The sequence below is a fragment of the Panthera pardus genome, unplaced genomic scaffold (genome assembly GCF_024362965.1).
Source record: "Panthera pardus isolate Hobbes unplaced genomic scaffold, ASM2436296v1 HiC_scaffold_3, whole genome shotgun sequence".
NCBI classification, from domain to species: domain Eukaryota; kingdom Metazoa; phylum Chordata; class Mammalia; order Carnivora; family Felidae; genus Panthera; species Panthera pardus.
Window position 1 is genome coordinate 28,700,602 of NW_026526876.1, and position 27,286 is coordinate 28,727,887.

The window sequence follows — 27,286 nt, forward strand, 5'->3', positions numbered from 1 at the left end:
ACTAAGACGTAGTGGCTCCTAAGTGTATGCACAGTGGGCCTTCTGGCTGAAAAGTAAGGGATAATCACATGATTGCTTCCTATTGAACATAAATAGCAATTAAATGGTCACTCTTGGTCATATAAGCAAGTGAGTCTCTGGAGATATTTGCTCCCCCAAGTAGAGGCCAGCAAGGCTGTGAGGCGTGCCCACGGCCCAAGCTCGGAGGGTCCGTAAAAAACAGGGGCCTTCCCCCAAGGAGAACTGTTTCTTTTGCCTCGGCTCCCAGAGTGTGTTATTCCAGTGTCTCTGCATGTGTGAGGCCAGGAAATAAAGGTGCCGACAGTGTCCCATTTGTCATTAGAGAGGAGACAATGTGTTCACCGGGAATAGTCATCTGGGGCCGCCCTTCGTTTAACAGGAGAACAAGGAGCCCTCTATGAGGCCACACAGTTTGGGGGGAGAAGCCTGGCTCCGCTACTAATCGGAGCCTGGACTTAGCAAAGTCCAGCAAAATGTACATTTGGTCACTGTCCAGTCAGAACGCAGAGCCCCAAGGGACTTCCCTCTTGGCTAAATGCCTGTCTGTGGCCAGGCCAGGAAAGCGTACTCCGTAGCCGGACACGGGTACCTCACTTACCTTAAGGTCATGCCAGGGACCGGTCTGCTTTTAGCGTTCAATGCCCCTCGGGGCCTGAAACTTGACCTCTGCTCCTATCAGGAGGTCGTGACTGGCAAGCAAGGCAGTGCGGGCGACGGGCAAGCCACCAGTGGTGTCACAAGGCAGTTTTGGTGACACTCTGCCACCCTTTCCCTATGCATCTCTCTTTCTCTTGACTTTCTCTTCTCTGTCCCCCGCTTTCTGTCTGTCTTCATGTCTCTCTCCTCTTCTTCCTCAAGTGGGTAAGAGGCACCTGCCTGGAGGCTGGAACCCAGTGATTCTGAGGGTCCCTGACATAGCCCAGACCTTGCAATGACAGCAGGCTTCTGAGCCATCCCTATTAATGATGCTGGGTTCAAACCATCAGTCATAAGAATTCTGGATTTGTCCCTCCTTTTTTTTTCTGGCGTAAATTCTCCCCTTAGACCTCAAGCTCTCAATTAAGAAAACAGGCTGGGTCTTGGCCAAGATATCTCCTCAGGAATCTCACCCTCTTTTTGACCCAGGCCTGTCCTTCCTTTAACTCTTCCGTAGTTTTAATGGTGACATAAATTCCTCAGAGAAATACATTTTAAAAAAAAAATACAGGAAGCAGGAAACGATCCTTTGTTAACATTTCTGTAACCTTATTTTCATGATTCCACATCTTTTTTAATGAACTTTTTATTGCACATTGAACTTCAAAGCACCCAGTGTTTGATATAGGTTACAGATGGCTAAAACATCAACAGGCTAATGTAAGCAATGCTAGCCTCCAGGACTGCAGGACAAACACGAGAGGACAATGTACACTACAACCCCATGGGTGAAAACCAAGGCCTTAAAGCATTGAGTCTACAGAACTTTCTGGTAAAACTATCCTAGAGAAGGAGTGACAGCAGGAGCAATCTGGGAACCCAGATTGCTGGGAAGGAAGAAGGAAGCAGAATGGACAGGGCAACACTCTTAGGCTTACATTTAATTTGGGAAACCCTGAAATAGATCTCACGCACTAAAACCACCACACAATAACCGGTACAAATAGCCAGTTAAGAGGGACCCAAATGGAAGGACGAAAACAAATGACTTTTGTCAAATTCACACTCTCCTGGAGTGGAGTCTCGGGATCTTTTTGTAGAAAATACCAAGAATCTGAGGGTAACATGTAGCAAAAAAAAGAAAAAAAAAAGGCCCTATGTTGGGGAAAAAACCCTTCTGTCCTTTACCTATCAGAACTGGAGAACCCATTCATGTCTGACTCCTTGGTGGTGTCTCATTAAGACACCCAGTGATGAATCCTTGCCCATGGCAATGATCATTCACTCACTCTTTCATCCATGCCCTGGCTTGTTTCGGGTGCCGAGATGCGAATCAGGGGAAGTGGGCACCTGACATGACGCCATGTTGTGCCATTCTGACCAAGCTGGAAGATGAGACTCACATATTTATAAAGACTGGAAATAACTGGAAAGTAGCACTTGGTCAAGAGAACCAGTGGATCCAGTGAATTTCTAGAGGCTGTGAATTAACAAGATCTTCCCTGGCTGGGACTTCTGGGGTTTCCAGTGATCCCATAAACAAACAATTTGTCTCCCTCGTGAGGTTGTGTTACTTGAAGGCAAAGCCGGGCCTTCTACACCTGTCTGATGATCTGGGCATACAGTGAACCAATCATATTTGATGATCATGTCACAGGCACTGTGGACGCCAGGGGCATTGAGTGATTACCAAAATGCTAAATGACTGCAAATGAGGACATGGTCTCCTGGGGGGCGGGGGTGGGGGACGGTGGCGGTCACTGGCAGCTCCCTTGTGGAATTTTTATCTCTCTTTGTGCCCCACAAACCTCCAGTGCCTAGAAAATGCCTGCCGCATAGTAGGTGCTCAGTAACCTTTGACGCTCAAATCAATGAACTAATAAACCAAAGCCTATTCTCTAGGAAGTGAGTTTTGAGTTATGTTTTGGAGAAAGTAGCACAAATTTGCGGAGCGTGAACAATATTCTAGGTAAAGGAACCCTCTCAAGTTCAAGGTATATATTTATCTATTCAAAGAATTTCTGTATGCCTACTACGTGCCAGGTTCTAAACTAAATTCTGGGAATACAAACTCCTTGCCTATAAGGGGCTCTGAGTCTGAAGAGAGATAAGCATGTAACCAAGAGTATCAAGAAATGTGCTTTACGATGGAAGAAGGAGACAGATGCGGAAGCGCCCAGAGCAGTTAGGTCCCGGGAGGAACCACCCTTCTCACCCCTTCCTACCACTCCTTCTCCAGGACCAACTGTGCAGGCAGGGTCTTCAGAGACACAAACTAACGTTCCAAGAGGACTTGCTTTTAATCCAGTTGGGTTGTACCCTCTGCCATGGGCCTTCCCACTGCTTGAGAAGCCTCGTGCCAAAGCTGCTTCCCCCACCTGATCAGTTCAGGAGGTGATGTCCCAACCAAATCTTGGGGAGTTTAGCAGCTGGACAAGGGATGGTGGTGAGGGAAAGGGCATTCCATGCAGAAGGAAAGGCAGAGGCTCAGAGAAATGAGGAAGACTTGTATGTTTGAGAGAGTCGAGGAGAGGAGTGCGGCTGGAGCTGGCAGGAAGTGAGTGTGGAGGCGGAGGCAGGGAGCAGGGGCTGGAGGGTTTGTGTGCAGCTCTGGGAGGGTTTCTAGCTCCGGGCTCGCAGGCCAGGAGATTTGCATTTTTGAGCGAAAACTGCAGCAGCTACGTGGAGGGCGGGCAGCTGCTGCTGCAGTAGGATGGGTTAAGGGGGCCCAGGTGGGGGCACTGAAGACGGAAAGGGCACAGAGTGAGGTCCAGGCTGAAGGAAACAGTGACTGTTACTCTCTGCAAGGGCCCAGCAGGAAACTGGCCTTTTCTCCAAATGCTCGCGGTGGAAGCATCTCCAGAGAACACAGGACCCCATCAGCTGCCTGTTAAGCTGATGGGGACACAGGGCTGTCCTCTGTGGGGAAGCTAAATGGACTCGCCTTCCCTCACCTCCCTCCCTCTCAGTGCCCATGTGGGGTACTCCATTATTCAGGGCCTGTACCCCCAAAGTCCCCTGTCCTGGGCTCTCTCCTAGCCATAGGTTTTGTCAGTATCGTGCTCTCCATTTCCTCAATGAAATGTACCTGTACCCTGAATCCCTCTCCCTGCTTGCCCAAGGCAGCTCCCCGATGCCCCAAAGTGCCGACCTCCATGGACTACGTCAAACCATAGAAAGAATCTCGGTCCTTGAGCTAAAAGGCAAAGAGCAGAAGGGACCCCGGGCCTTTCAGGGATCATGACGGTGCCTGTGTCCTCCTGGAGTGAGCACCCGCCCTGGTTTCCTGCCCCGGGTGTGCTGTATTAACATTTCACCTGTAGGGAAACTTCCACCTGTGTGAAACTGGGAGGAGGGGCAGGGAATGCAGCGGCTGGCCTGGGAGGCGGGCAGGGTCTTGAAGGAGCTCTGAAACCCCACCGGCCCATTCACGTGTGAGGCCACAGGGACTTTCTCCAGGTCCTCCCATTCACACTGTTCGTAGAAAACCCAAAACTCTTGCCTCAAAGGACCAAGTCTACCCAAAATATTTGAGGCCCAGGCTTGGCCCTCATTTGGGGAAACTTCCCTGCTCACCCAGAAGGCATTTCCTTGAGGAATGCCTGGTTAATATAGATGCGGTCACCTGGCTCTGAGTCTAGGCTGGGATGTGGCCGGCTCAGCAGGAGGGCATGGGAGCTGTGGATAGCTCAGTCCTGGCGTATAATTTACCCCGTACCCAGGACTGCTACTTAGGACAGAGTCCATCCTTCTCCTGCCCTCCCCCTAGTCTGCGGGTGACAGGGACCCAGGGGCCAACGCTGCCTCCACAATGGCCAGCAGTTGCCCTAGGAACAGTGTCTGGCACCCCTCGTTTTTGTCCTCCAGCCTGTCACAAAGCCCCTCTTCTGCTGGGGGGAAGACCACCAGCCCTTCCGCACAGGAGCCACATCCTTGCAGCCTGGCACAATGGGCTCCCACGGAGTACACAGTGTTTCTCATTGTGGCATAAAATGCCATAAAGTCAGAACAAAGAGGGAGCCCAGAGCCTTGATGGGCCTGCTGCTTCCTGCCGGGCAGAGAATACAACCGATTGTTTAAAAGCCAGTGGTGAGGCAAGTGGCCAATTAGCACGGCCTTCACCCCCACTGGCTTGTAGATGATTCGGGCCATCCAGAATGGGATTCTGCTACTCAGATCAATTGCTGAAAGGAAGCAAGTCTGCGCACACATGGCCAAATTTAGAAGCCCTGAACCAGCAAAGGTGACCTGGGTCGTGGCCGCCGGTGTCTTTAGGAGAGGCTAAGCCCTGCCCTGCGGGTGAATATCAACACTGCCCTTGGCACCTCTGCCCCTTTAAGGTGATGTAAGGGAGTCCTAGGACATTCCTGAGAGCGGGGAATTATACATCTGTTCACAATTGCTTTGGAGAAAAAAAAAATTCATTTTTCATTGTCTTCTTTCTCATAGTTGTCAAGAAATTACCCACAACCCAGACCGGAAGAAAATGAAAGTAGGTTTGGGGGTCAGTCCTGCCATCTTGAGGGTGTTTTTGCTAACTTACTCTTTTTCCCCCGTGGCTGTGTTGAACCTCATACTGTGGAAGGAAGTAATGACCACCACCCAGAGGCAAAAATAACCCCACCAAGCCTGGGAAAGTCTAGCTGCAGCAGTCAGGAAAGCGAGTCCGAGTAGGCTGGAGGCACAGCAGATAAGAATTTTAACTCATCCTGAAATCAAGGACAAGGGCCAGCCAAAGGGAAGATGGTATGGTCAGGCGGGCTCCGGAGGGCTGGCTGCAGGCTTTTTTTCCCTTCGCCTTTGCTGGGATTTTCCAGTATCCGGTACTTGGGGAGCCTCCTGGGTTATCTTCTAAACCCTGGAAGGGAGCTGTTTAGCCATCACGGGAAGGGACCATGTTCATTCACGGGCTAGTGGCTGTCCTGGATCCTCTCACCACGCGGTCCAGTCAGGGGGCCCAGCCGGATACGGAGGCTGAACGAGGACAGCAGGTCTCCCAAGAAAGGTCCCACAAAGGAGGCAGCACAGCTGTCTTCCAACAGGTTCGTTATCCCATTAAAAAAAGAAAAGGAAAAAAAAAAACAAACACCCCACCACACGAAAGAAAATGTGCTTAATTAAAGCAGGAGGGTTTACAGCCAGACTCAGGAAGGATTCCTCCATCAGCAGGGAGAATGAACGTTACCGTGGACTGAGGCGGGTGTGACAATCCCATCTCCAGAAGTTCTTCAGGGGAGAAATTTTACAATCGCCCGCCCTAAGGCAGGTGGAAGGTTTAGAACGACGATTCCCACACTGGCCTCGCCATCCGAATCACCTGGGCGATTTTTACCAAAAGGACAGGTTCCTGGGCCCCTCCCAGGGGTTCGGATTCAGACGGTGGGGTGGACCCCCGGGGATCCCGACGCGGCCGATCGCGGCGATGCTTTGGGGAACCCCGACCAGCTCAAAGCCCCGCAGGGTGGGGCCCGGATTCCGACCCCAGAGAACCCAATTTATTATTCGGGGCACGCAGCGCTGACAACCCGGGCTGACCGTTCTCAGGGACGCGGGGAGGAGACGCTTCCCTCCATTCACAAAAGGAGCCCAGAGCGCGCCACGGTGTCCCCCCCCCGCGTCCCCTGGCGCCCTCGCCAGGTCCCGGGGCCGTTCGGGGCCCCGCCTCCCGGCCCTGCCGCCTGGGCCCACCCGGAGCCGCTGCTCCCCCTGCGGCAGCCGGGAAGGGAGCGTGGAGATTTAGAAAAGACCTTTGTGTCTCGGGGAAAGCGCCTCTGCGCCTCGCTCGCAGGTCCCAGCGGCAGCCTTCGGCGAGAGCCCCTGCTCCGAATGGGCGCGGCCGGGCGCCGACCACGGGCGCCTGGGCCCGCGCTCCGGCCGGGGAGGAGGGGGGGGGTGGGCCGCGGCTCCGGGCAGGGCGGCGGAGGCGCCCCTCCCAGCGCCCCCCGCCCCGGAGGCTCTAACCGGTCCCGGGAAACCCGCGGCCCGCGCGCGATGGCTGGGCTGGGCTGGGCGGGGGCGACCCCTAGTGCCCAGCGCGGGCCGCTGTCGCCCTGCGGTCCCGGGGACGCAGCCTTTCCCCGGGGGTCTGGGGGCCTCCTCGCCCGGGCCGCAGGGGAGCCTGCCCTCTCTGGAGAGAGGGGGAAGAGCATCCCTGGGGCTCTGCTTAAAAAAAAAAAAAAAAAAAAAAAAAAAAAGAGTCTCCGCCGAGACCTACGGGAGCCCTCCCTGCAAGTGCCTGGCGCTGCGCTGCTGCCCCCCTGCGTCGCTCAGAGGCAGATGGTCCCGCTGATCGTCACTTGCCCTCCCCTCTTCAGGAAGCTGGGACTAGCTGTAGGATCTGCCCCAACGCGGGGCAGCCAATGCTCCCCTGGAAATGCGGGTCTAGGCCTTCTCTCCCTGCACCATCCCAGACACTGGGGATACAGCCCGGGTGGAAGAGGGCCCTGCACAGAGGGGCTATCTTGGCACGCTGGTCAGGTGCCGCGCTTGCCTAGCTTCCGGCCGGGGCCACAATCAAGACCCAGACAAGCCGGGGCAGCCAGAGGCAGACAGATGCACATGCCTCCGGTCCTCCTCCGGCCACACTCTCCTTTGCTCCCCAGCAGCCTGGCATGGCTCAACTGGTCGGGAGCACTTTTTAAAGTTGGGTTGCCAGAGCTGAGTCACAGCTGCCCTAGCTCAGTTCAGGTAAAAAGGGAGGAAAAAGACGAAACATCGGGGCCCACCAGGTGGCACAAGGAGATGCCAACCTCTTTGGGGCTCCGTGGTGCCCATGACAGGCTTCTCACTGGGTTCCCCCCTCCCCTGGATCTGGAGCACACAAATGCCACCGGCAGCACTGAGGTAAAAGCAGCTTCGGAGAGTTCCTGGGTGGGTGTGCCCAAGTTCCACCACTTGCCATATGGCTCTGTGACCCAGCCCCCCCCCCCACCCCCCCCCCCCCCCGCCAACAGGCACTTCACAAATGACTGACACAAATGACTGTCACCACAGCCAAGTCCAAGGCCTGGGAGGGGAACTATGCCTCCTGTAGCCAGCTGTACCGGTGTGGACAGGTGCAGCCTTGAGGGTCTTCAGGCCAAAGTCTGGGCCAGACCACCTCACCCCCATAGACGCAAGTCTAGGCAACTAGCTTTGGGGGAAAGAACAGGATAGGCCAGGGCACAGGGACAGCTCATGGGGCTGGAGCTTCCTTGTAGCACAGGCAGAGGCAGAGAGGGTCCAGGATGCCAATTAATCCTGCTCCCTGCCCTTCTTCAGTGGTTTCCGGATAAGTCAGGGAGCACTCCTGATGCCAACGGGAAAAGTATTCTGAGAACAAGAGTTCCCCCAAGAATAAAGACAACTCCCCCATACTCCCCCTCTTCCCCGGGGCCCCCACTGCCACCCCACTGCCTCTTTGCTCCCTGTCTTCCCATCCCAGGACCCTCTACCTCCAGCCATTTGCTCTCTGAAAGATTTCTTAAAGACCTAGGTCAACCCTCTCCCCATTCCCCCACCCAGCAAGGAAGTAGAGGTTTATGTGGAGGCATTGCCCTGAGAGGCAGCAAGGCTCCTCTGGGGATTCACCCTGCAAACATCTGCAGCACCAGGTCAGGCGAGGATGTGCTTTTGTGGAGGGGCTTACAGTCCCCTCTGCCCTGGCCGGAAGCCCCGACAGGCATTCGAGGATTCCCCGGACAGCGGGCCCTTATCCACGCTGTTGCCGGCACTGCAGCGAGAGAGAGAGACAGAGAGAGAGAGAGAGAGAGAGAGAGAGAGAGAGAGAGAGAGAGAGAGAGAGAGAGAGAGAGATGTGTGTGTGTGTGTGTTTGTATGCGTGCGCGCAAATGCCCGGGCACAGGTGCTGGGGTGGGGGTCAGGAGGGGAAGCCCAGCCACACCCTGGTTGACAGAGCTCGCTGTCCACTGTGGCTCCACAGCCTGAGACGCCTTCTTACTTTCCAGATTCCGAGCTGGGGGATGGAAACGATAGCAACGGCCACGTTGTCTAGCAAGGGAGCTGGCCCTGGAGCTCTGCAAAGACATCGCCCCACAGCCGCTTCTTCTACATCCCCGTATGCCTCCTTTCCTCCTCCTCCTCCTCTTTACTGAAACGGAAACCAAAGTGTTTACATTACCGTTTTCCCCCTCGTGCCCCTCTCTTCTCGGGGTCTGGCCCGAGCAATACAGACGGCAGCAGCGACCGGCGCAGCCCCAGTGCAGTCCCAGACAGCGCAAGCCAAGCAGCCCGGGGCTTGTTGGGTCCCTGCAGGTGGCCCCGCTGCTGGCTCAGCAAGAAGCCCAGGTGACCCAGCAGCCCTGCCCACCCAGCAGCCCGGGGGGCCCTCTGCTGAGGGCACCTGGTCAGGCCTTACTCCATGCTGAGTGGAATCGAGCCACATCCTCAGTAAACGGACTTAATTCACCCAGCTTCCTTTTGTGTGTGTGTTTTGTTTTTTGTTTTGGTCTCTTTGCACAAAGGCTCAGGGCCTCAAACTTGGGGGACAGGGAAGCATATCTCACCCCTCTCCCCACCTCCACCTCTCCTTGCTCCCCACCATCATGGTGACATGTCCTGGACCCTGTGGACTGTGACAGGCTGAATGGCCAGCAGCCCCTGTAGTACCTACTTAGGTCGGGCTTGGTGTGTGGACTCCATACAACTCTCCTATTGACACCGTAGGGCCCAAAGACTAGGCCAACATGTGAGGTTAAGAAAAAAAAAAGGTCAGGGGTGCCTGGGTGGCTCAGTCAATTTAGCATCTGACTTCAGCTCAGGTCATGATCTTACGGTTCATGAGTTCGAGCCCCACATCAGGCTCTGTGCTGATAGACCAGAGCCTGGAGCCTGCTGCAGATTCTGTGTCTCCCTCTCTCTCTGTCCCTCCCCTCCTCACGCACACTCTTTCTCTCTCTCTCTCTCAAATATAAATATTAAAAAAAATTAAAAGCTCAGAGAAGGTTTGTGTGTGTATGAGAGAGGGACAAAGGTCAAAAAAATAATAAAAGATGGCAGGAATGAAGTTCTAATACATGTAAAAAAAGCATGATGCTAAGTGAAGGAAGCCAGGCACAAAAGACAACACTGTACGATTCTATTTACACACAATTTCTAGAAAAGGCAAAACTATAGAGATAGATCAGGAGTGGCAGGATTGGGACCAGAAGGAGAGACTGTCTACACACGGGCTCAAGAGGATCTGGGTGAGGAGGCTGCTCTAAAGCTGGGTCCTGGGTGATGCTTCCACAGCTGGACAAATTTACTAACGCTCATCGAACTGGGTGCTCACAATGGATGAACTCTGGTATAACTGTAAAATACGCCTCAATAAATTTTCTCTAAAAATGGAGGAAAAGACAGAGAATGAGAGAGAAGAGGGAGAGAGAAAGGGAAAATGAGAAGAAAGAAGTATGTCTCCCTCCTACCTTCCAAGACCAGGAGTAGCCATTGCAGATTTTGCCACAAAGACGGGGTCACCTGAGATGAGCGATGGTGCCGGCAGGGTTTTAGGAAATCTGAGTTCTGACTGAATTCCCTCAAAATCTTGTCCATCCCTGACACGATCCAGTTAAAGTGACTCTATTACTGCAAGCTGGTGGGTGTGGCCAGGCAGCCTAGCTCCAAGAGCTGAAAGCAAAGCACAGGGACGCCTTTGAATGTTAATAGAATCTACAAGAGCCATTCCAGTTGAAAATATCTCCCTGATGTAAATAAAACTCCTAAAACCTCAAATTCTTCCATTCACAAATGCAGCCTCAAGCCCTAATCATTCTATGAGAAAATGGGCCTTTATTTTTCAACTGCACTCAAAGGTTGACTCAAGACTAAAGAATTGGTCCAGGAGCCAATACTGAGAAATGTCTAAGAAGGAACAATACATATTTAAAAAAAAAAAAAAAAGTTTTAGGGCGCCTGGGTGGCTCAGTCAGTTGAGTGTCCGACATTTGACTTTGGCTCAGGTCATGATTCTAGGGTCATGGGATGGAGATCTGAGTCAGGCTCTGTGCTGAGCGAGGAGCCTGCTTAAGATTCTCTCTCTCTCGGGTGCCTGGGTGGCTCAGCCGGTTAAGTGTCCGACTTCGGCTCAGGTCATGATCTCCCATTTTGTGAGTTCGAGCCCCATATAAGGCTCTGTGCTGACAGCTCGAGCCTGGAGCCTGCTTTGGATTCTGGGTCTCCCTCTCTCTCTGCCCCTCCCCCACTCATGCTCTGTCTCTCTGTCTCTCAAAAATAAATACATGTTTAAAAAAATTAAAAAAAAAAAGATTCTCTCCTCTCTCCTCCTCACCTCTGCCCCTCTCCCTGAATTGTGCTCTCTTTCTCTCTAAAATAAAAAATAAATAAGTTTTATAGAGAGCTTGATGGAATCTGAGGTGGCCGTATAAACATTGACAGGTCCAATCCACTATAAGATGGGACAGTGTTTGAGGCAGCTACCCTGAGATTGTCACAGGTTTACACCAGCCAACACTGACTTTTTGAAAACTATTTCAAGGATTTACCCTCCTCGGGTGCCTCAGAGTGCCTCCTCTGAGGTCTCAGTGGGAAAGACACAGCAGAACTAATATCTACCTGCACCATTAATTCAACATTGCTGTGGCCCAGGGCTCCACTGATGGGGCTTCTCATGGCCTGAGGTGCCTCAAGGATCAAGTGTCATTTATTAAAAGACCCTGGTGAAAAGGGCTACATTGCCCCTTTCTAACTGAGTAAATATTGTCAAAATCTATTAGAGGTTGAGACACAGTAGATGGAACGTGGATTAAAAAAAAACAAAACAAAACCTTTGCCTTCACCATGACCTTCAAACATTTATCAACCATCAACCATTTGCCAGGTTGTAAGGACACACAGAAAACAAATGATGCCCACCCCCTAGGAACATAGCCTTTCTGGGGCAATAGGATATATACAGAAAAAGTCAAATCAAGGTAATATAGATGCCACCCATAGAGCACTTTCTAGAAGCTGGGCCTGGGGACTCACAATAAGCTTGTGAGGCAGATATTACTAACCTCACATTACTTGAGAGGAAACTTGTAGTAGGGTTCCCCAGGGAAACAGAACCAATAAGGTATATTTATAAATATATGGAAAGAGATTCATTATGAAGGATTGGCTCACGCAATGATGGAGGCTGAGAAGTCCTGCCATCTACCACATGCAAACTGAAGTGCCTGTGAAGTCTGTGAGGTAGTTCTAGTTGAAACCTGAAGGCCAGGGGTGCCTGGCTGGCTCAGTCGGTGGAGTGTGTGACTCTTGATCTTAGGGTTGTGGGTTCAAGCCCCACATTGGATGTAAAGATTACTTAAAAATAAGAATCAGAAAGAAAGAGAGAGAGAGAGAGAGAGAGAGAGAGAGAGAGAGAGAAAGAAAGAAAGAAAGAAAGAAAGAAAGAAAAAGAAAAAAAAGAAAAAAAATCACCAAAAACTGAATGCCTAAGACCCAGAAAGGCTTATTTTTGAGGGCAGGAGAAGACGAATGTTCTAGCCAAAGCAGAGAGAACATTCACCCTTCCTCTGCCTTTTTGTTGTTTTCAGGCCATCAACAGATAGGGTGATGACCACCCACCCTGGAGAAGGAGATATTCTTTACTCAGTCGACCCATTCAAATGCTACTCTTTTCCAGAAACACAGACACACTTTTCCAGCTATCTGGGTATCCTTAGCCCAGTCGAATTGACCCATAAAATTAACCATCACAAACCTAACTTTGTGTGATGCACCAAAGTTTACAGGATGAAGTCTGTTGGCCAAGGCCGGGCTCCCAGACTGCCTAAGAGAGGGGGTAATATCCTTAACCAGCTCCAGGAGGGCCAAAGGTTCAGGGAAGGCTTGTGGAGGAGAAAAGGGCCTTGAAGGATGGTGGAGCTCAGGTAAGCAGAGAGGTGGTGGAGGGAGGGGCAGGTGGGGAGCACATACAAACATAGGGTATGGTGGGAGCCACTGGCTAGAAAGGGCTCATTGAGCAGGGGAGCTAGGGGACCCTGGGGCCAAGACAGGGAGCTGAGAGTCCACACATAGGCAGCAGGGAGCTTCCATAGTCACAACCCAGGCTGGCACAATGAGAGTAGGACCCAGAAGAACAGGCAGTAGGAAAGAGGGGAGCGCACCCTGTCACAACAGCACGTTGGATGAGTCAACTCCCACTGAGGAGGCGAATATGAGTTTTTAAATATCCCTAACCTTGTAAATGTCTAATATATCAACCGAGTCCCCACCTCATTTCTGTGTATTCCCTGCAATTCCGCACATCGTACATTGTAACCCTCAGCCCTACCCCAGCCCAGGCTACCCACGTCTCCCTCCTCCACTGCCTTGGAAGGGCAAAAAGAAAGCCGTCCTTCTCCACCCTTAAGCTCAAAATAGGCTTCTGAAACTCTAAGCAGAAATGATAGGTTGAGACAAAACTCTTGAGTCTCAGAGACTGGCTTCAAGATCCCAGGGGCTCTCTGTTCCCATGGCTGACTCTGCCACAATTCCTATAGAGCAGCGGGGGGCGGGGTGGGGAAGAGGTGACATGGCAAGTCCTCCCCTTTTGTGCCTCCATTCCTCACCTGTTCGTGGTGTCTTGAAAGGATAAAATCAGTTAGTTCATGGCAAACAGAACAGGGCTGCACATAGTAAATACTCAATGAATATTTTGATTTTTACCATTATCATGGAGGAATGGCCTGTCTGAGGCAGTGTCCTGAGCCCCCTGCAGCCCCCGTATGGGGAAAGACACTGTCCAAAAGTTTCCCAAGTCCCAAAGAGAGATACACAAGGGCAAAAGAAGGGCATCTCTTCATCAACCAGCAGGGAACTGCAATGACTAGGGACCGTGTCGCTGGATACTCCAGAGGACCACAGAACTTAGAGGAGCCAGGGAGGAAAGGAGAAAACCGCCCAGTGGACCAGAAAGCCTTAGCCGAGCAGGATTCCCTGGAAACGGCTAAAACTAAACTTCCACCATCTGCTATCAGAAGATAGTCAATTTTTTGCATTGAGTGCCAGCGACGAATCCATTTCAAGGGGAGGGGGGCGGATGCCTGCTTACTGCTTAGCTCCTCTCCTCCCTCCAGGGCTGGCTGCCCGCCTGCTTTTCCGGACAAGGAAGGATTGAAATCACACCTCGGGTTGTGCCGACTCTGGTGGCAGTCAAGACTGAGGTCAGCCTTTTCCTGGGGCCTCTTGGCAGCCCTGAGCCCTATGATAAAGGCCTGAACGTCTGGGCACTTGGATCTCATTGTCCCCCCTTGAGGCCCCTCCCTTTTTCCTCTCCTTTCCCCCTCCTGCCCTTCTTTCTCCGGTCTGCCCTCAAGATGCAACTCTTTACCTTGTGCCTGTCACACACTGGAGCCCCAGTGCTCCAGGCAGCTTGGCAGGGCTCAGACAGCCCGTTCCAGGAAAGCCATGTGGTGTGGCTGGCTGGCTCCTCACCCCTGCGGCCTCATAGTGCTGCCCACTGGGCCAGCCCAGCTCTGCCAGGACACCTGGGAGGAGGCCATCTCTGCCTTGACAAGGAGAGGTTGTGAGAAAAGGCCTGACACTGTTCTCTGGAGGGCGGCCTCACTCTCCCGTTCATTCATGGATTCAGTGAGCTGTCACCGAACATCCAGGAGGCCAGAGCTGAGCCAGGTTAGCCCTGCAGGTGGAGGTTGGCCTCGGTGCCTGGCACACAGTGCCCTCGGCCAGGCCCACCGGGGATGAGATCCTGCCGCCAGCAGAGAGGGAATGCAGAGGCGTCCTTAATGTTTATTGAATTGAAATGAACAGAAAGACAGGAGGTTCAGCGGACTCCATCAGAACCAGCACTGTTGAGAAGCCCGAGGGAAATGGCTGCTCCAGGCCCAGAGCCTTCTTCCTGCCCTGACAGAGAGCTGCCAGAGCCTCCCCTTACCTTCCTCTGGGCCAGCAGGAGCCCCCCAGCATAAAGAACAAAGTCTACAGGGAGCCCCCAGGTGTCTGTGAAGTCCAGCGTTTAGCCGGGGAACAGGGCTCTGGTGAGAACAACAGCCACCTGAGGGAAGGATAGAGGGGCCAGGATAGGTATTTCTGGAATAATTTAAACCTCTGGACACTCACCATCGCTACCCCCAGGCAGCACTAGACATTTGCGTCCTCAGTTCCTTGGCTGCTCCTCCCACCCCCAGGAATCCCGTGACCCTGCCTTTACCCCTCAGCTTTTCTTCCCTCCCAGGGCAAGGGGTCAGCAGAGGCCCAGGGAGCTTCTGCCCCCAGGTGGCTCCCTGCAGGCCCGTCAAGCAGTCTTTTGAGCTGCAGATAATGGCAGGGCCCTTAGCGCACAAAGGGAGCCGCTCCCTAATTTGGGGAGCAAATCGCTTCAGGGGGAAGTGGATTAATCATTAAGGACCCCTCCCCTGTGGGATTGGGGCTCCCTCCCCAAAGTGACCAGCTCCCTCCACGGGTCCTGCTGCTGCCCGTCAGAGGAGAGCCACTGCAGGGAGGTGAGAGCTGGACGATGGCCTCGGGCTTGGCCTCAGTCACGGGTTCAGAGAAGCAGCTCACAAGCCCAACCTCGGCGGGGGGGGGGGCGGCTCAAAAAATGGCATCCCATTTACCCTACTGTCCAGGCCAAAAGCTTTGGACTTCTCAATGTGTATCTTTTCATACTGTTTAGGTTTAGACTCTGAACCACGTGGTGTTACAACTTACTCAAAAAACAGAAACTTGTTTTCAAAATCACAAACAAGGTAAAACATGCACGTAATATGTGCCGGCGCCCAGAACCTGGCCACACCGAGGTACCGGTCCACACCACCATCTTCAAAGGACAATCGGATTAGCCATTCCCACCGACTTCCTATTACACCTCAAACAACGTCCATACTCTCTACCACTGCCTTCAAGGCCTTGGACTCCCCCATGCTCCCCTTCCCAACCCTCCAGCCAGCCTGGCCTCCTTGCTGGTCCTCTGAAGCACCAGGGACCAACACACAGCAGGGCCCAGCCCGCACCGCCCCCAACCCCCCCCCCCCCCCCCTGGCCTGGACCTACCTAGGTGTCTCCATTGCTCACTCCCTCACCTCCTTCAGGTTCATCTCACTTCCTCTGATAAGACTCTACCCCACCAGCCAGCCAGTCCAAACTAACACCCCCTTCCCATGGCCTAGTTCAGTCTTCCCCATAGCACCTAGCACGTACCTGGCATCGTTGACTAGCAGAGCCTTCTCTTTGTTCGCTGCTGTCTGCAGCTCAAATATCCGGAGTGAATGCTGGTGGGAGAAAGGTCTTGCAAGCCACCGACCCCGCCTCTGGGGGGTTTCAGAGCCCAAACTCCCCAAGAACAAATGTGCACTTTCTCAAAGCTCAGAGACAGGTATGTGGCTGCCTTGAAAGATGGTGACGTGGAGCCCCCAGCCCAGGGCTGGCCTGAGCACCTCCAAGGCTGCCCTGGGGGCCGCCGCCCAGAAATAACAGTAACAGCTGGCATTTATGAGGCCCTTACTGGCTGAGCTCGGAGGTGCTGGGCTGCTAACTGCTTTGCACAGATGATTTCATTTAATCCTCAAATATCCTTAAAGCAGCCCCAGGAAGCTCATCCGGTCCTCCTATCTTACACACGTTGAAAAGTGAGCTAAGTTGCCAAAGCTCACATAGCCATCAGGTGGCTCCTGAGCTGTCACTTACTTACACACACGTCCCCAGGAATAGGGAACGTGGGGAGCAGGCCCAGAAAGGCAAGGGTCCAGAAGAAGAGACAAGGGTGCAGGGGTCTCCATGGGGCCAAGGCATAGTAACAAAATGGTGGACCGCAGAAAGAGCACACAACACTAACTCCAAACACGACATTTCTCTCTGAGGCAACACGAGGAAGTTTTGACGACAGAACAAAGCACGAACCCTTCTCTCTCAAGCCTCTTAAAGGTGTTTTATTTGTTTGCTTCTTTCTCTTTTCTTTTTTTCACAATAATGGCACATTAAAAAAATTAAGAACTACAAAAAAGGACGTCTTTGAGTCTGTGTTCACACTGCCCCGCGCCATGGCACAGGGACTGGCCGTCCGCCCCAGCCCCCGCCGGGGTTCCGGAAGGCACTGAGTCAGCGCCCTGGGACTGGGCCCCCCAGGAGCTTGGGCACTGTTCCTCTGGGCCCCACTAGAGGGCGGTCTCCTGCTTCTGAGGTCCCAGGGGCTCTAGCAACCCCCTCCTCTCTCCCAACCAGAGCCAGGAGCTGGAAACGTTAGGGAACTTACTTTGGTCCCCACAGGGGACTCTTTAGGGACAGAGCCCTCCCCTAACCGGCAGGAGATGACACCTCAGCCCGGTCACCCCCAGAAGGTCAGGGCGTCTCTCCCAGTCCTGTCTCCAGCCCAGGTGACACCCCAGTGGTGCCCTGGTTCTCAGGCCCAACCTAGGCCCCTCCTGCCATGCCCCATGGGCCACTCCAGCAGGCACAGGAGTGACAGATGCTTGGCTCCCTCCGCTGACACCCACCATGAGCAACAGGGCTCCCCAAACCCTGGGGCTCTGGCTCAGAAGGAAGGGCTGCATGAGAAGCAGGGAGAGGGGATGGGGGAGAGGGGTTGGGAGCCTAGGCTTCCAGGAAGGAGAGAAGCGACAGAGGCTGGCTGAGGGCTCAGGGGAGGACCCTCAGGTTCTGCAATGAGAAGGGGGTCCTGGGGCATGGGTCAGCAGGCCTGGGCAGTGGGGCCTGGGGAGAAAGGGGCAGAAAGAGGCTCCCGTCCTGCTTCCGGTCACCATGGGGGCACAGGCCTAGGTGACAAGACCTTAGGCCCCCCAAAAGGGAAACACCACTCTGCACTCAGCCAGGTCTCAGCCCAGCCCTCATGGGAGGGAGGGACCCCACCAGCCAGGCCCTGCTCAGCCCCAGCTCCCGACAGTGATCCCAAAGGCACCCCTCCATAGGCCACCTGGGCTGGTAGCTGGTGGGGGGGCCCCGCTGACCCAGGGCCCAGCCTCCCCACTCCTCCTGTCCCCACCCTGCCCACGCCCTTGGCTCTACTCCTGCTGCTCATTCATTTCCATGTCAGACACCAGAATGTTCTTCTCAGTGGCCTCGCCGGGGCCAGAGGCGCTGCGGCTGTAACGGGCGCCCTCAAAGGTCCCACGCTCCGCGCTCTGTCGCCGCCGGTAGAGGATCAAGGCCGCAGTCAGCAGGGCCAGGAGCAGCAGCACCGCCATCAGCACCACCACCAGGGCCGCCGGGTTTTCCGGGAGCGCTGCTGCGGCAAGCCGGACACTCAGGGGACAGGCTGCCCGCCGGCTGCCCACCTGCCCACCTGCTGCCCTGCATGCGGGGACAAGCGGGGAGAGGGCTGGTCTGGGCCCAGCTGCAGACTCACCCGATGGAGAGAAGCTGCTTTCCTCAGCTGCAGGGGAGAGGGAGGGACCAGTCAATAACCGAAGTAGTTAACAGAAATAATAAGCAAACACGGAGACAGCACTTCCCGAGTGCCAGCCACGTTATGAGCTCACGAGCTCGTTTAATTTCGTAGGTACTGTTATTATCCTCATTTTACATAGGAAGACACTGAGGCCACAGGCTTCAAGTAACTTGCCCAAGGTCACAGAGTTGGTAAAGTGGTTTGCCCGGGGCTTGAACCTTGTCCCTGCCCTTAACCGCTACAAAATGATGGGTTTGCTGTCTAGTTTGGAAATTTGTAGGAAGGGCCAGTCCCTCCTACAGACCAATTTATCCCGGGGGAGGGTCCTGGCGGCCCCGGGGCCCATCGGTTCCCGCCCTCCTGTCCCGCCGTGTCTCCGGCGGAATGAGAAGCAGGCCCCTGGCCCAGGCCCAGCACCGGCCGGTGGCGGCGGCCGTGTGGGGGCGGCTGTGGGGGCGGCAGGGGGCTGAGCGCAGCGTCTGCCAGCGCACTCACCTCGAGGGAGCTTGCAGACGACGCCCATGGTGATGTTGGTGCAGGCGCCGGGGCGCCACAGCCCGCTGCTGCTCTGGATCCAGTAGCAGCTGTTGTGGCTCAGCATGCTGGGGCCCAGGCCGGGGGGCCCCCAGTTGGAGTAGTTCACAGCTGTGTTGTCATGCCAGACCAGGGTGCCTCCTATGGGAAACAAGACACTGAGGGGTGTGGGGGAGAGGACACAAGGTGGAGCAGGAGCGGGTGCAAGAGAGCAGGCCTGTTCTAGAACCAATTCCCATCTCCTGCAAGCCCTCACCCCCACCAAGCCCTGGTGGAGGGCTTCCCCCCTCTACCCTGAGGCTTCACCCTCCCGATGCCACACACAGGGTACCCACCTTTGGGGTTGAAGTTCATGCCCAGCCAGGCCCCCCGACTCTGGCCCTCGGAGCTCTGCAGGTGCTCCCAGACGAACACATTCTCCATCTCATCCAGAATGGACAGGACTGCCCCACCCGCTGGACACAAGGGAGGCCCATGTCAGGGCAGACAGGTCTCCCCAGGGGGTGGCGGAGACCCCCCTCCCCCTTCCCAGAGGCCCCAGCCCTCTTCTCTGGCAGCCTGGGTAGAGGATGGTGTGGAGTCTGGGCGTCTGCGTGTGCGTGGCAGGTGTTACATGCGTGTAATGTCACATGTGGTCCCTGTAAATCGGAACACGACGGGGCACTTATGTGTGAGTGCGGCCTACAGGTGGAGCGTAGCAGGGGGACTGCATCCATGGAGTCTGTAAGTGTCCACGCCAGGGGTCACCACCTGAAATGCCCACGCGTGGGCACTCGCCTGCCCCGGCCCACCTCTCTGGCAGCGCTGCAGCGCCTCCTTGTGGCCCAGCAGCAGCTCCATGTGGAAGGAGTAGCAGTGCTCCCGGAAGGGAATCCAGGCAGAGTCGGCCAGCCCTTGGGGACAGCTGCCGTGGTAGCTTATTCTTCGGGGAGGAGGGGGCCCTGTGGGGGTGCAGGGTTGAAGAAGTGTCCCAGAGTCCTCCCCGGGATAACCTGCGCCTTGCCCACCCCTCGGCCCCAGCGGCTGGGCACTCACCACTGTTCCCACCACAGACAGCACCCTGCAGCTTGGTGTCGCAGCTGGTGGTGCGCCAGGCCCCGTCTACGTCCACGTAGGCGCAGCCCCCTGGCTGCTGGGGCTCCCCGTCCTGCCAGCTCACATAGCTCAGCGGCTCCTCCGAGACCCAGGAGTACCTCCGGGAGCCCTGGGCACGAGGGGGCCATCAGGGTGGGAAGAAGGGGGCCAGTGGGGGGAGGGGATGGGGGGGTGAGGGGAGGTGGGTAAGGTAAGGCAAGGAGTCGGGAGGAGACAGGGAGGGAAATCAGGGGAGCGGTCCCCAGCCCCGGCGTCAGGACAAGTGTTGGGGGCCCACCTCCTCACTGGCCAGCCCGATCCAGAGCGGGGTGCGCAGCCCTCGGGAGGCCTGAGTGAGGAAGGCCTGGGTATAGGGGTCAGGCACGCGGGCCAGGCTGGCGTTGCGGCTCTCACACAGCAGGAGGGCGTCATGCCAGCGCAGAGGCTTCTGCAGCAGCCGGAAGGTGCCGTTGAGGTAGGAGAGCACAGTGCCCGGGGCAGGGGGCGACGCTGCTGGGGATGGGCTCAGGGAAGGGTCTACAGGGAAGGGGGCAGAGCTCAGGCCAGGCTCTGCCTCCCTCACCCCACTTCCAGGCATGAAGCTGAGAGAGCACCAGCCACGGGGCAGAAACCAGGTCTCTGCCGGGCACGGTGCCTGGCACAGACTAACAGGAAATGTTAGCCACTGTTCCTAAGAACACATTCTTGCTGATAAACAGAGGAGCAACCTAGTCCTACCCCAGGAACCCATAGAACATGCACGGGGCTTCAGGTGCCTCAGATGCGGAACTTCAGGTTCCTGACAACAGGCACGCGCAGTGTCTAGCTGCCCCGTCAGCCCTCCATCCTCCCAAACCTTCCTCCTGAGACCCTCAGCACTCACTGCCTTTCCCTCTGACTGGCGCCTGGCCTTTCTGCCCATCTGCTTCCCAAGCAGATACTAGACTCTGGGGGTGACCTCAGGGGGGGTCCTGGGTCTATGAGACTATGTTTCATTCCTCCTGGCATGGCCCACAGCATCTGGCCCCAGTGCTGATGTTTCTGAGTTCGCTGGTGACACGTACCCGTGCTCTTCTGGCAGATGAAGCCATGCGTCTCCTCTGTGCAGCTCCGATCATCCCAGCGGCCAGTGAAGTGAGCTGAGGGGCTGTGCAGGACCACCGCACAGCTGGTCTGGGGGAAAGGAACTGCTCAGGGAAGCCCCGGCAGCTTTCCCCTGTGCCACTGCCCTGGAAAGGCTGCACTCTGAGCAAAGAGGCTGGAAGACAGGGGGACCCCAGGAGTGAAGGCAAGTGCGGCAGGTTGGCGTGGGGGTGCAGAGGGAGGGGCTTCCTCACCGGTATGTTGCCACTGGGAGCAGGGCTGGGGCCAGAGGGCTCCCCAGGTGCCCAGTTGGTATACAGCAGAGGCTCCTGCTCCACCCACTGGAAGTCCCTCTGAGAGGCATGGAGGCCAATCCAAAGGTCAAAGGTCACATTGGGCAGGCTGGCTGTGATGAAGGCTACAGTTCCCCAGAAGAGAGAATTATGAGTGACAGGACAGCCCCTTGCTCACTCGGCTCTAGCCATCTTGGGGGAGGGGCGGTGGGATCACGTCAGAGGATACTGGGGCCCTCCCATGGGCTGGCCCTACCTTGCTCTAAGGGGTTGGCAATGGTGACCAGTTGGGCCTCTTGCTGTTCACAGGAGAACTGTGCCTCTGACCACTTCACCCGGTCCTGAGGGTCCTGGCCCTGGATTCGGAAACACTGGGGCGGAGGGGGAGACATGATGTCCTGCCCCACCATCCTGTCCCACAAACCCAGAAACTCTGCTGTGCAGCCCTCAGTGGCAGGCCCTGGGAGGCTTTGAGGGCTGTGAGAACAATAAATCAGAATCAGGACATCTGGGGCTCCTTGAGCAAGGCTCTGGAGCCCTCTCAGCCCAGCACCCCACATTCACACACACGTCCCTACACTCGGGAGAGTTTGTCAGTGGCAGGATTCCTTTGGGTCACCAAAGTCTCTATTACCTATGACAGCAGAGCCTGGACCACGCATGGAGACAAGGTCTGTCTCAATTTCAGCTAAACACGTTTTTGAGTGTTGCCTGAAATCCGCTATTTTACCCCATGAACTTAAAAGTTCACCTGTATGATATCCTTATCTTTTTTTTTAATGTTTATTTATTTTGGGGAGACAGAGCGCAAGCAGGGGAGAGGCAGAGAGAAAGGGAGACACAGGATCTGAAGCAGGCTCCAGGCTCCGAGCTATCAGCACAGAGCCCGACACGGGGCTTGAACCCATAAAGCGCAAGATCACGACCAGGGCTGAAGTCGGACTCTCAACTGACTGAGCCATCCAGGCGCCCCCATCCTTAGCTTTACTTTCGAATGATCTTTACTAGGCAGCAGCCTGTAACTCTGTAATTTTGTTTCTCTGTTCCCACCTTCACTACTTCTGTAAGGTCAAAGGAACCCTGTGTGGGAAATCTTTCAAGTGAAGACTATTTAAAAATGAATGACTTCCAGCGATTTCTTCCTTGGTAGGATGGAGGAGAAAGAAAGGAAGGAAGCTTTGGAGTCACAGAGGGCCGGGGGACATGCAGCTCAGATTCCAGATCTAACTTAACCCTTCTGTAAAATGGGATTAAAAAAATCTGTCTTTTGGGGTCATTTTAAAGGTTAAAGAGAACAGTGCACAACACAGGAGCAGGAGCTTAACAAGTAAAAGCTCTTACTATTACTCTTATGAGCAGCTCTAGCATGAGCTTACTGATGCAAATGTCAGATTTGGGGTAGAAAACTATAAGCCCAGAAATAACGCAAGAGTTTGGGGGAGGTTTATCATGAAGCCCTTGCATTTGGTTTCAGAGAAGCAGTTCAGAGACACTGAGGCCTCCTCTAAATAACTAGCAAAATTAGTCACAAGATGAGAAGCAGCAAGGTCACACCCGTATCAGCAAGTATCAGCAGTTAAAGAGAGGAAGTATTCAGCCCAGCCCAACAAACACTACGGGACCTCCTATCATGTGCAAGTATATTTAGTGATATGTCAGGAGCCAGTGGCCCTGCCCTCCAGGAGCTTAAGGCTAGTGGGAGAGGTGGATCCTTACCCTCTCGCCCTACATCCAAATGCTATGGGGCTGCAAAGAGGGCAAAAAACTAGCAGAGCAAGGTATCTGGGGCCAGGTAGCGAAGGGGCAAACAGCCGCTCATAATTCAAAGGCTTCTGACAGGGGAGTAACTGGTATCTTCACAATGATGCTGATGCATTAAGACAGAGACCAGTTAGAGGCGCCTGGGTGGCTCAGTTAAGTGTCCGACTCCGGCTCAGGTCATGATCTCGCAGTTCGTGAGTTCAAGCCCTGCGTCGGGCTCTGTGCTGACAGCTCGGAGCCTGGAGCCTGCTTCGGATTCTGTGTCTCCCTCTCTCTCTGCCCCTCTCCCGCTCACACGCTCTCTTTCTCAAAAATAAATAAACATAAAAAAAAATTTTTTTTTAAAGAAAAAGACCAATTACCTACACATAATATGTTGTTTTATATCAGGTAGGAGAAGCCACAAGAGTAAGTTTTTGAAAAAGGTAATGACATGAGAAGAATGCTCACAATACAGCCCTGAGAAAGAAAATCGTGTTACGTAGTTTGATCGTGTTAGGTAGTACAATCTCAATTATGTGGAAAAAGGCAAGAAGCGGAGTAATGATATTAATAGTGGTTATTTCTGGAGAGGATGAGTGAGTGAATTTTATTTTTTTCTTTCTGTGTTTTCTGAAGTTTTAATAATACACGTGTTTGTTTCTAGAAAAGGTATAATATTCTCTTGAATATTCTGAAGACAGTAAGAGCTCCATGACACCAAGGGCTGGCTGCACTCCATTACAGGACAAAGATTTACGGATTATATGATCCAGGGTTAACTAATCTAATCCTCACAATTCGGCTAAGTGGTTTTACAACCTCGGCAAAGCAAGCAGGGACTGAAGCTCGTACTCATGATGCCAGCACAAACAAAAAACCGCTGCTCCTCTCAGCAGTGTTTTCACCACGAGGTGAAAACAATGAAGGTCTAATCAGATCTATAAGTCAACCCACTAGTGCAGAAGTAACCACTGTGGGGAAGAAATTCACACTCTTGAAGGAACATTTTGAAGCCCTGTTTGGAAACATATCCCTTCTGATTCATGTTACCGCCCCAAACTTTCCTATCTGCACACTCAGAACCCTTGGGAAAAGAATTTCCTAAATGGCGTTTCCAAAAAAATCTTCCAAAGGCTTGTTCTTAAACCATCTTAAGCAGATCTTCTGATTAGTTTATGAGGCAGATTAGTTTAGAATGCGGAAACTTCGTAGCTGATTTTTAAACAAAAACCTTTGTTTAACTGGTAGAAAGACTGGAAAATGAAAAAAGTCCAACCAACAATGAATGAACTTTTTCATTCTGATGTATTTGTCTTTGTGAGGCAACCTTTTCATCTACAATAACCATTAAATCCAAAATAATTCGAACTTCAAACAAGACCTGTGAAGCCCCAAATCACAAAGTGTCAGACCAAGATATTTTTTTAAATAATGAAATAATGCAATTACCTTCTCTTATCCAAATTACTTAAATACAAAAAATTATTATCATTGATCATTTTTGAGGCCTTTTCTCATACCACTAATATAGAAAACATTTTTAAACTTAACTTAAAAACACTTTTTCAAGGGGCCCCTGGGTGGCTCAGTCAGTTGGGCATCCAACTTCAGCTCAGGTCATGATCTCACAGTTTGTGAGTTCAACCCCCCCCTCCACCCAGCCGCCCCTCATCGGGCTCTGTGCTGACAGCTCAGAGCCTGGAGGCTGTTTCAAATTCTCCCTCTCTGCCCTTCCCCCACTCATGTTCTGTCTCTGTCTCTCTCTCTCTCTCTCTCTCTCTCTCTCTCTCTCAAAAATAAATAAACATTAAAAAAATTTTTTTAAATACTTTTTCAAAAAAATACCTGTATTCTCTTTCAATCTTTAGCTCATGTTTTATATTCTTTTGTTCTTGTGCATATTTTAATACATATAACATTAATCACATTAGTACAGAAGTAAATATATACATATTCACACACATATATACAATGTACATACATATTCTTTGAACGTTCAGTATTTTGTTTCCTAACAGGAATTATCAAAATTATCAAACATTATCGAAATGTTTGGCAACCACTAATCTCGAAAACTCACCGCACTATGTGGACACTCTACCTGGTGGATTAGAAGGTGCTACCAAAAGAAGTTGTTTTCCAGGGAGTCTAGCCCCGGCACCAGGGCTAAGCAGGAGAGACGTTGGTGGGCATAGGCAAGGGGCCACGAATTTGATGTTGCCGAAGGGCCAGGACTCCTGAAAGTCGGCCTTGCCGTGTTCACATCGTCTCCCCTGACTCCCTTGGGGGGCCCCCTCCCCATCTCCTACCTTATTGAGGAACTGCTTCCAGCCAGAGGGGCAGCCCCCCAGGGCCGTGGGCGGCAGGTCTGGGGGCTGTGGCTCTCCGGTGCTGTTGCTGCGTTTGCAGATGTAAGGCAAGGCTGTCAGGCACCTCTGGTCCCCCCAGTCCTCTGCAGAAAGAGGGGGGCGGTCGCTCTAGCATAGGGCAGGGCGGGCAGCACCCTTACCTCATGCCCTAAGAAAAGAGCATGGGGGTCAGGTGCCTGTATCTAGCTCTATCTAAACTCTAGTCCTCTATGGCTGCTGGACCGTGGGGACAGGTCCCCTCTCTGGGTCTAGCCCCTCTTGGGTTGTGGGAACAAAGAGAATGAGAAGAGACTGTCGGCCCTGCCTAGGCTCACCTCACTGCCCCCAACATCAACTTTCTCCTGGGCTTCTGCACCCTCTCTGCCCCCGCCTTGCTCTCACCTCGGCTGGCGGTCATGTACACACACTTCTTATCCTTGCCGATGGGCCGAGGTTTACCGGGTGCCCAGGAGATGAAGTTTATAATGGAACCATCTGTCCACCTGCAATGGCACCAGGCAGAGGTGACTCCAGCATTGGCCCTGGACCCAACCTCCCTTGTATGCAGCAATGAAGGCCACCAAAAGGGGGGCAGGAAAGGGCCCAAGTCCAGGGGCTCCAGGCTGAGAATGAGGCTACTGAGCTCAGGGCAGCTGGGGACCCAGAGACCTGGTGCCTCCAGGGAAAGCCCAGCCCTCCCTGGGCTCTCATTCTCTACCTAGAAAAGCCCAAGAATCCCAGAGCAGAGGCCCAAGGGCAACAGTGTGCTGAGATACCTATGTGCTCCTGGTCCTCGCTGCCTCAAGCCTCTTCATGCATGGCAGGTGGGTACTGAATACAGAGAGAGCCCTCTGGACACCATATGTTCTTGCCCATGTCCTGAGGGGGCCTTATTCAAGAGTGGCCCCAGCATAATATGAGCTGCCATTATTTGGTGCCCAATTATATGCTGGATGCTGTGCTAAGGACTTCACATACCTTCTTTCTAATCCTCAGAGCAATCTTACCAGGCAGCATTATTCTCATTTTTAGGTGAGAAAATCAAGGCCCATTTGATCAAGGCCACACAGCCAGTGAGGAACAGAGCTGGATTCAAATTCAGGTCTATCTGCCTCTGTCCTCAGCCTCCCTAGCTCCCACCTGGGCCGTGGGTGGCCATCCAGGCATGTGTACCCCCCACACCCGCTACCCACCCACCCCCCCCAGGAAGGCTCCTACCTGAAACGCCCATCACTCTCTGCAGTGTGCAGGCCGATCCACCAGTGCTGCTCCTGGCCCCGAGAGAACTGGGGAAACCGGTCAGGCAGATGAGGGGTGGCAGGGCCTCTCCTCCAGGTCCTGCCCGCAGGCCCCTGCCCGCTCAAATGCTCACCTTCTGCAGGTTGTGCCCCAGGAAGTCCAGCTCAGCCTGGCTGTGCACGGAGGCCAGCTCGGCCTGGAACCACGTGCAGATGCGCTGCGCCTGGGCCCACGTGGAGTGGTGCTCGAAGAACTTGTACTCGGCCTCCTGGAACCGCAGCCACTCCCGCCGGCCTGCGGGGGCAGTGTGAGCATGCGAGTAGCGGCCAGCCAGGGTTTGCTTGCTCTCCCGGTGGGCAAGGCCCGGTCCAAAGGCAGGTAGTAGGTGGCTTTCGAGCCGCTAGGACCCGGGGCAGGAACCACTCCAGGCCCACGCTTGCCCCTGCTTGGAGACGGAGGCCGACAGGGCTCCAGGCGTCCCGATTCCCCTTCCCTGGGCTTGAATCCCTAACTCCTTTCGTTCCATCTCAGCCAGGCCCTGCCCGGGAGGTGACGCCCCCTCACCCTCTCCACACAGCCCGGGGGGGGGGGGGGGGGGTGCGGGGGCCTCACCTTGCGGGCTGACGTCGGGCTCCCGCACGTCTGTGCCTACAGGGACAACAGGGACAGAGACGCTGCAGGGAAAGGAGACCCCGCCCCTGGATTCCCGGCACCGACGCCATTCACCCCATCCCCCCGTTTCCCAGCGCCATCCCACCCAACCTCGAGGGATCTTGCAGATCCAGTCCAGCTGCGTCTCACACTGCATGGCCACCCACTGCAAGGAGGCCAGGTCGAGCACTGCACAGCCCCGGATGTCGTCGTCGTCGTGCCGGCTCCGGTCGAAATTGTGATAAGAGAACTGGAGGTCGAGGTACGAGAGAGTTATCAGGCACGAGGCACACGCTTCAGCGTCCGAAGGACAGACGAACAGGGGCCCGACC

General features: G+C 54.1%; 2 protein-coding genes across 16 annotated transcripts in view; one reads left to right on the forward strand and one right to left on the reverse strand.

The window, feature by feature from the left end:
* Positions 1 to 9,068, forward strand: part of MARCHF10 (membrane associated ring-CH-type finger 10) — an 83,282-nt gene extending 74,214 nt beyond the window's left edge. For 8 of the 13 annotated variants that reach the window (XM_019466630.2, XM_019466620.2, XM_019466619.2 and 5 more), the window contains one exon: positions 8,604 to 9,068. In XM_019466630.2, the coding sequence (XP_019322175.2) occupies positions 8,604 to 8,750 (147 nt within the window). In that variant the 3' untranslated portion in view covers positions 8,751 to 9,068. Of the gene's footprint in view, positions 1 to 5,106; positions 5,150 to 8,603 lie in introns of those variants that run through there. The other 5 variants (XM_019466627.2, XM_019466631.2, XM_019466628.2 and 2 more) reach the window with 3 other exon arrangements.
* Positions 9,069 to 16,494: 7,426 nt separating this feature from the next.
* The window catches only part of MRC2 (mannose receptor C type 2), a 52,265-nt gene continuing 41,473 nt past the window's right edge, over positions 16,495 to 27,286 (reverse strand). Inside the window, exons 15-30 of one of the 3 annotated variants that reach the window (XM_053892177.1) lie at positions 27,066 to 27,204; positions 26,916 to 26,951; positions 26,437 to 26,597; positions 26,283 to 26,350; positions 25,467 to 25,567; positions 25,026 to 25,168; positions 21,230 to 21,344; positions 20,935 to 21,098; positions 20,662 to 20,770; positions 19,896 to 20,134; positions 19,559 to 19,727; positions 19,315 to 19,464; positions 18,859 to 18,978; positions 18,485 to 18,664; positions 17,948 to 17,974; positions 16,495 to 17,824 (exon numbers count right to left, since the gene is read on the reverse strand). In XM_053892177.1, the coding sequence (XP_053748152.1) occupies positions 17,604 to 17,824; positions 17,948 to 17,974; positions 18,485 to 18,664; positions 18,859 to 18,978; positions 19,315 to 19,464; positions 19,559 to 19,727; positions 19,896 to 20,134; positions 20,662 to 20,770; positions 20,935 to 21,098; positions 21,230 to 21,344; positions 25,026 to 25,168; positions 25,467 to 25,567; positions 26,283 to 26,350; positions 26,437 to 26,597; positions 26,916 to 26,951; positions 27,066 to 27,204 (2,142 nt within the window). In that variant the 3' untranslated portion in view covers positions 16,495 to 17,603. Of the gene's footprint in view, positions 17,828 to 17,947; positions 17,975 to 18,484; positions 18,665 to 18,858; positions 18,979 to 19,033; positions 19,162 to 19,314; positions 19,465 to 19,558; positions 19,728 to 19,895; positions 20,135 to 20,661; positions 20,771 to 20,934; positions 21,099 to 21,229; positions 21,345 to 25,025; positions 25,169 to 25,466; positions 25,568 to 26,282; positions 26,351 to 26,436; positions 26,598 to 26,915; positions 26,952 to 27,065; positions 27,205 to 27,286 lie in introns of those variants that run through there. The other 2 variants (XM_053892176.1, XM_053892178.1) reach the window with 2 other exon arrangements.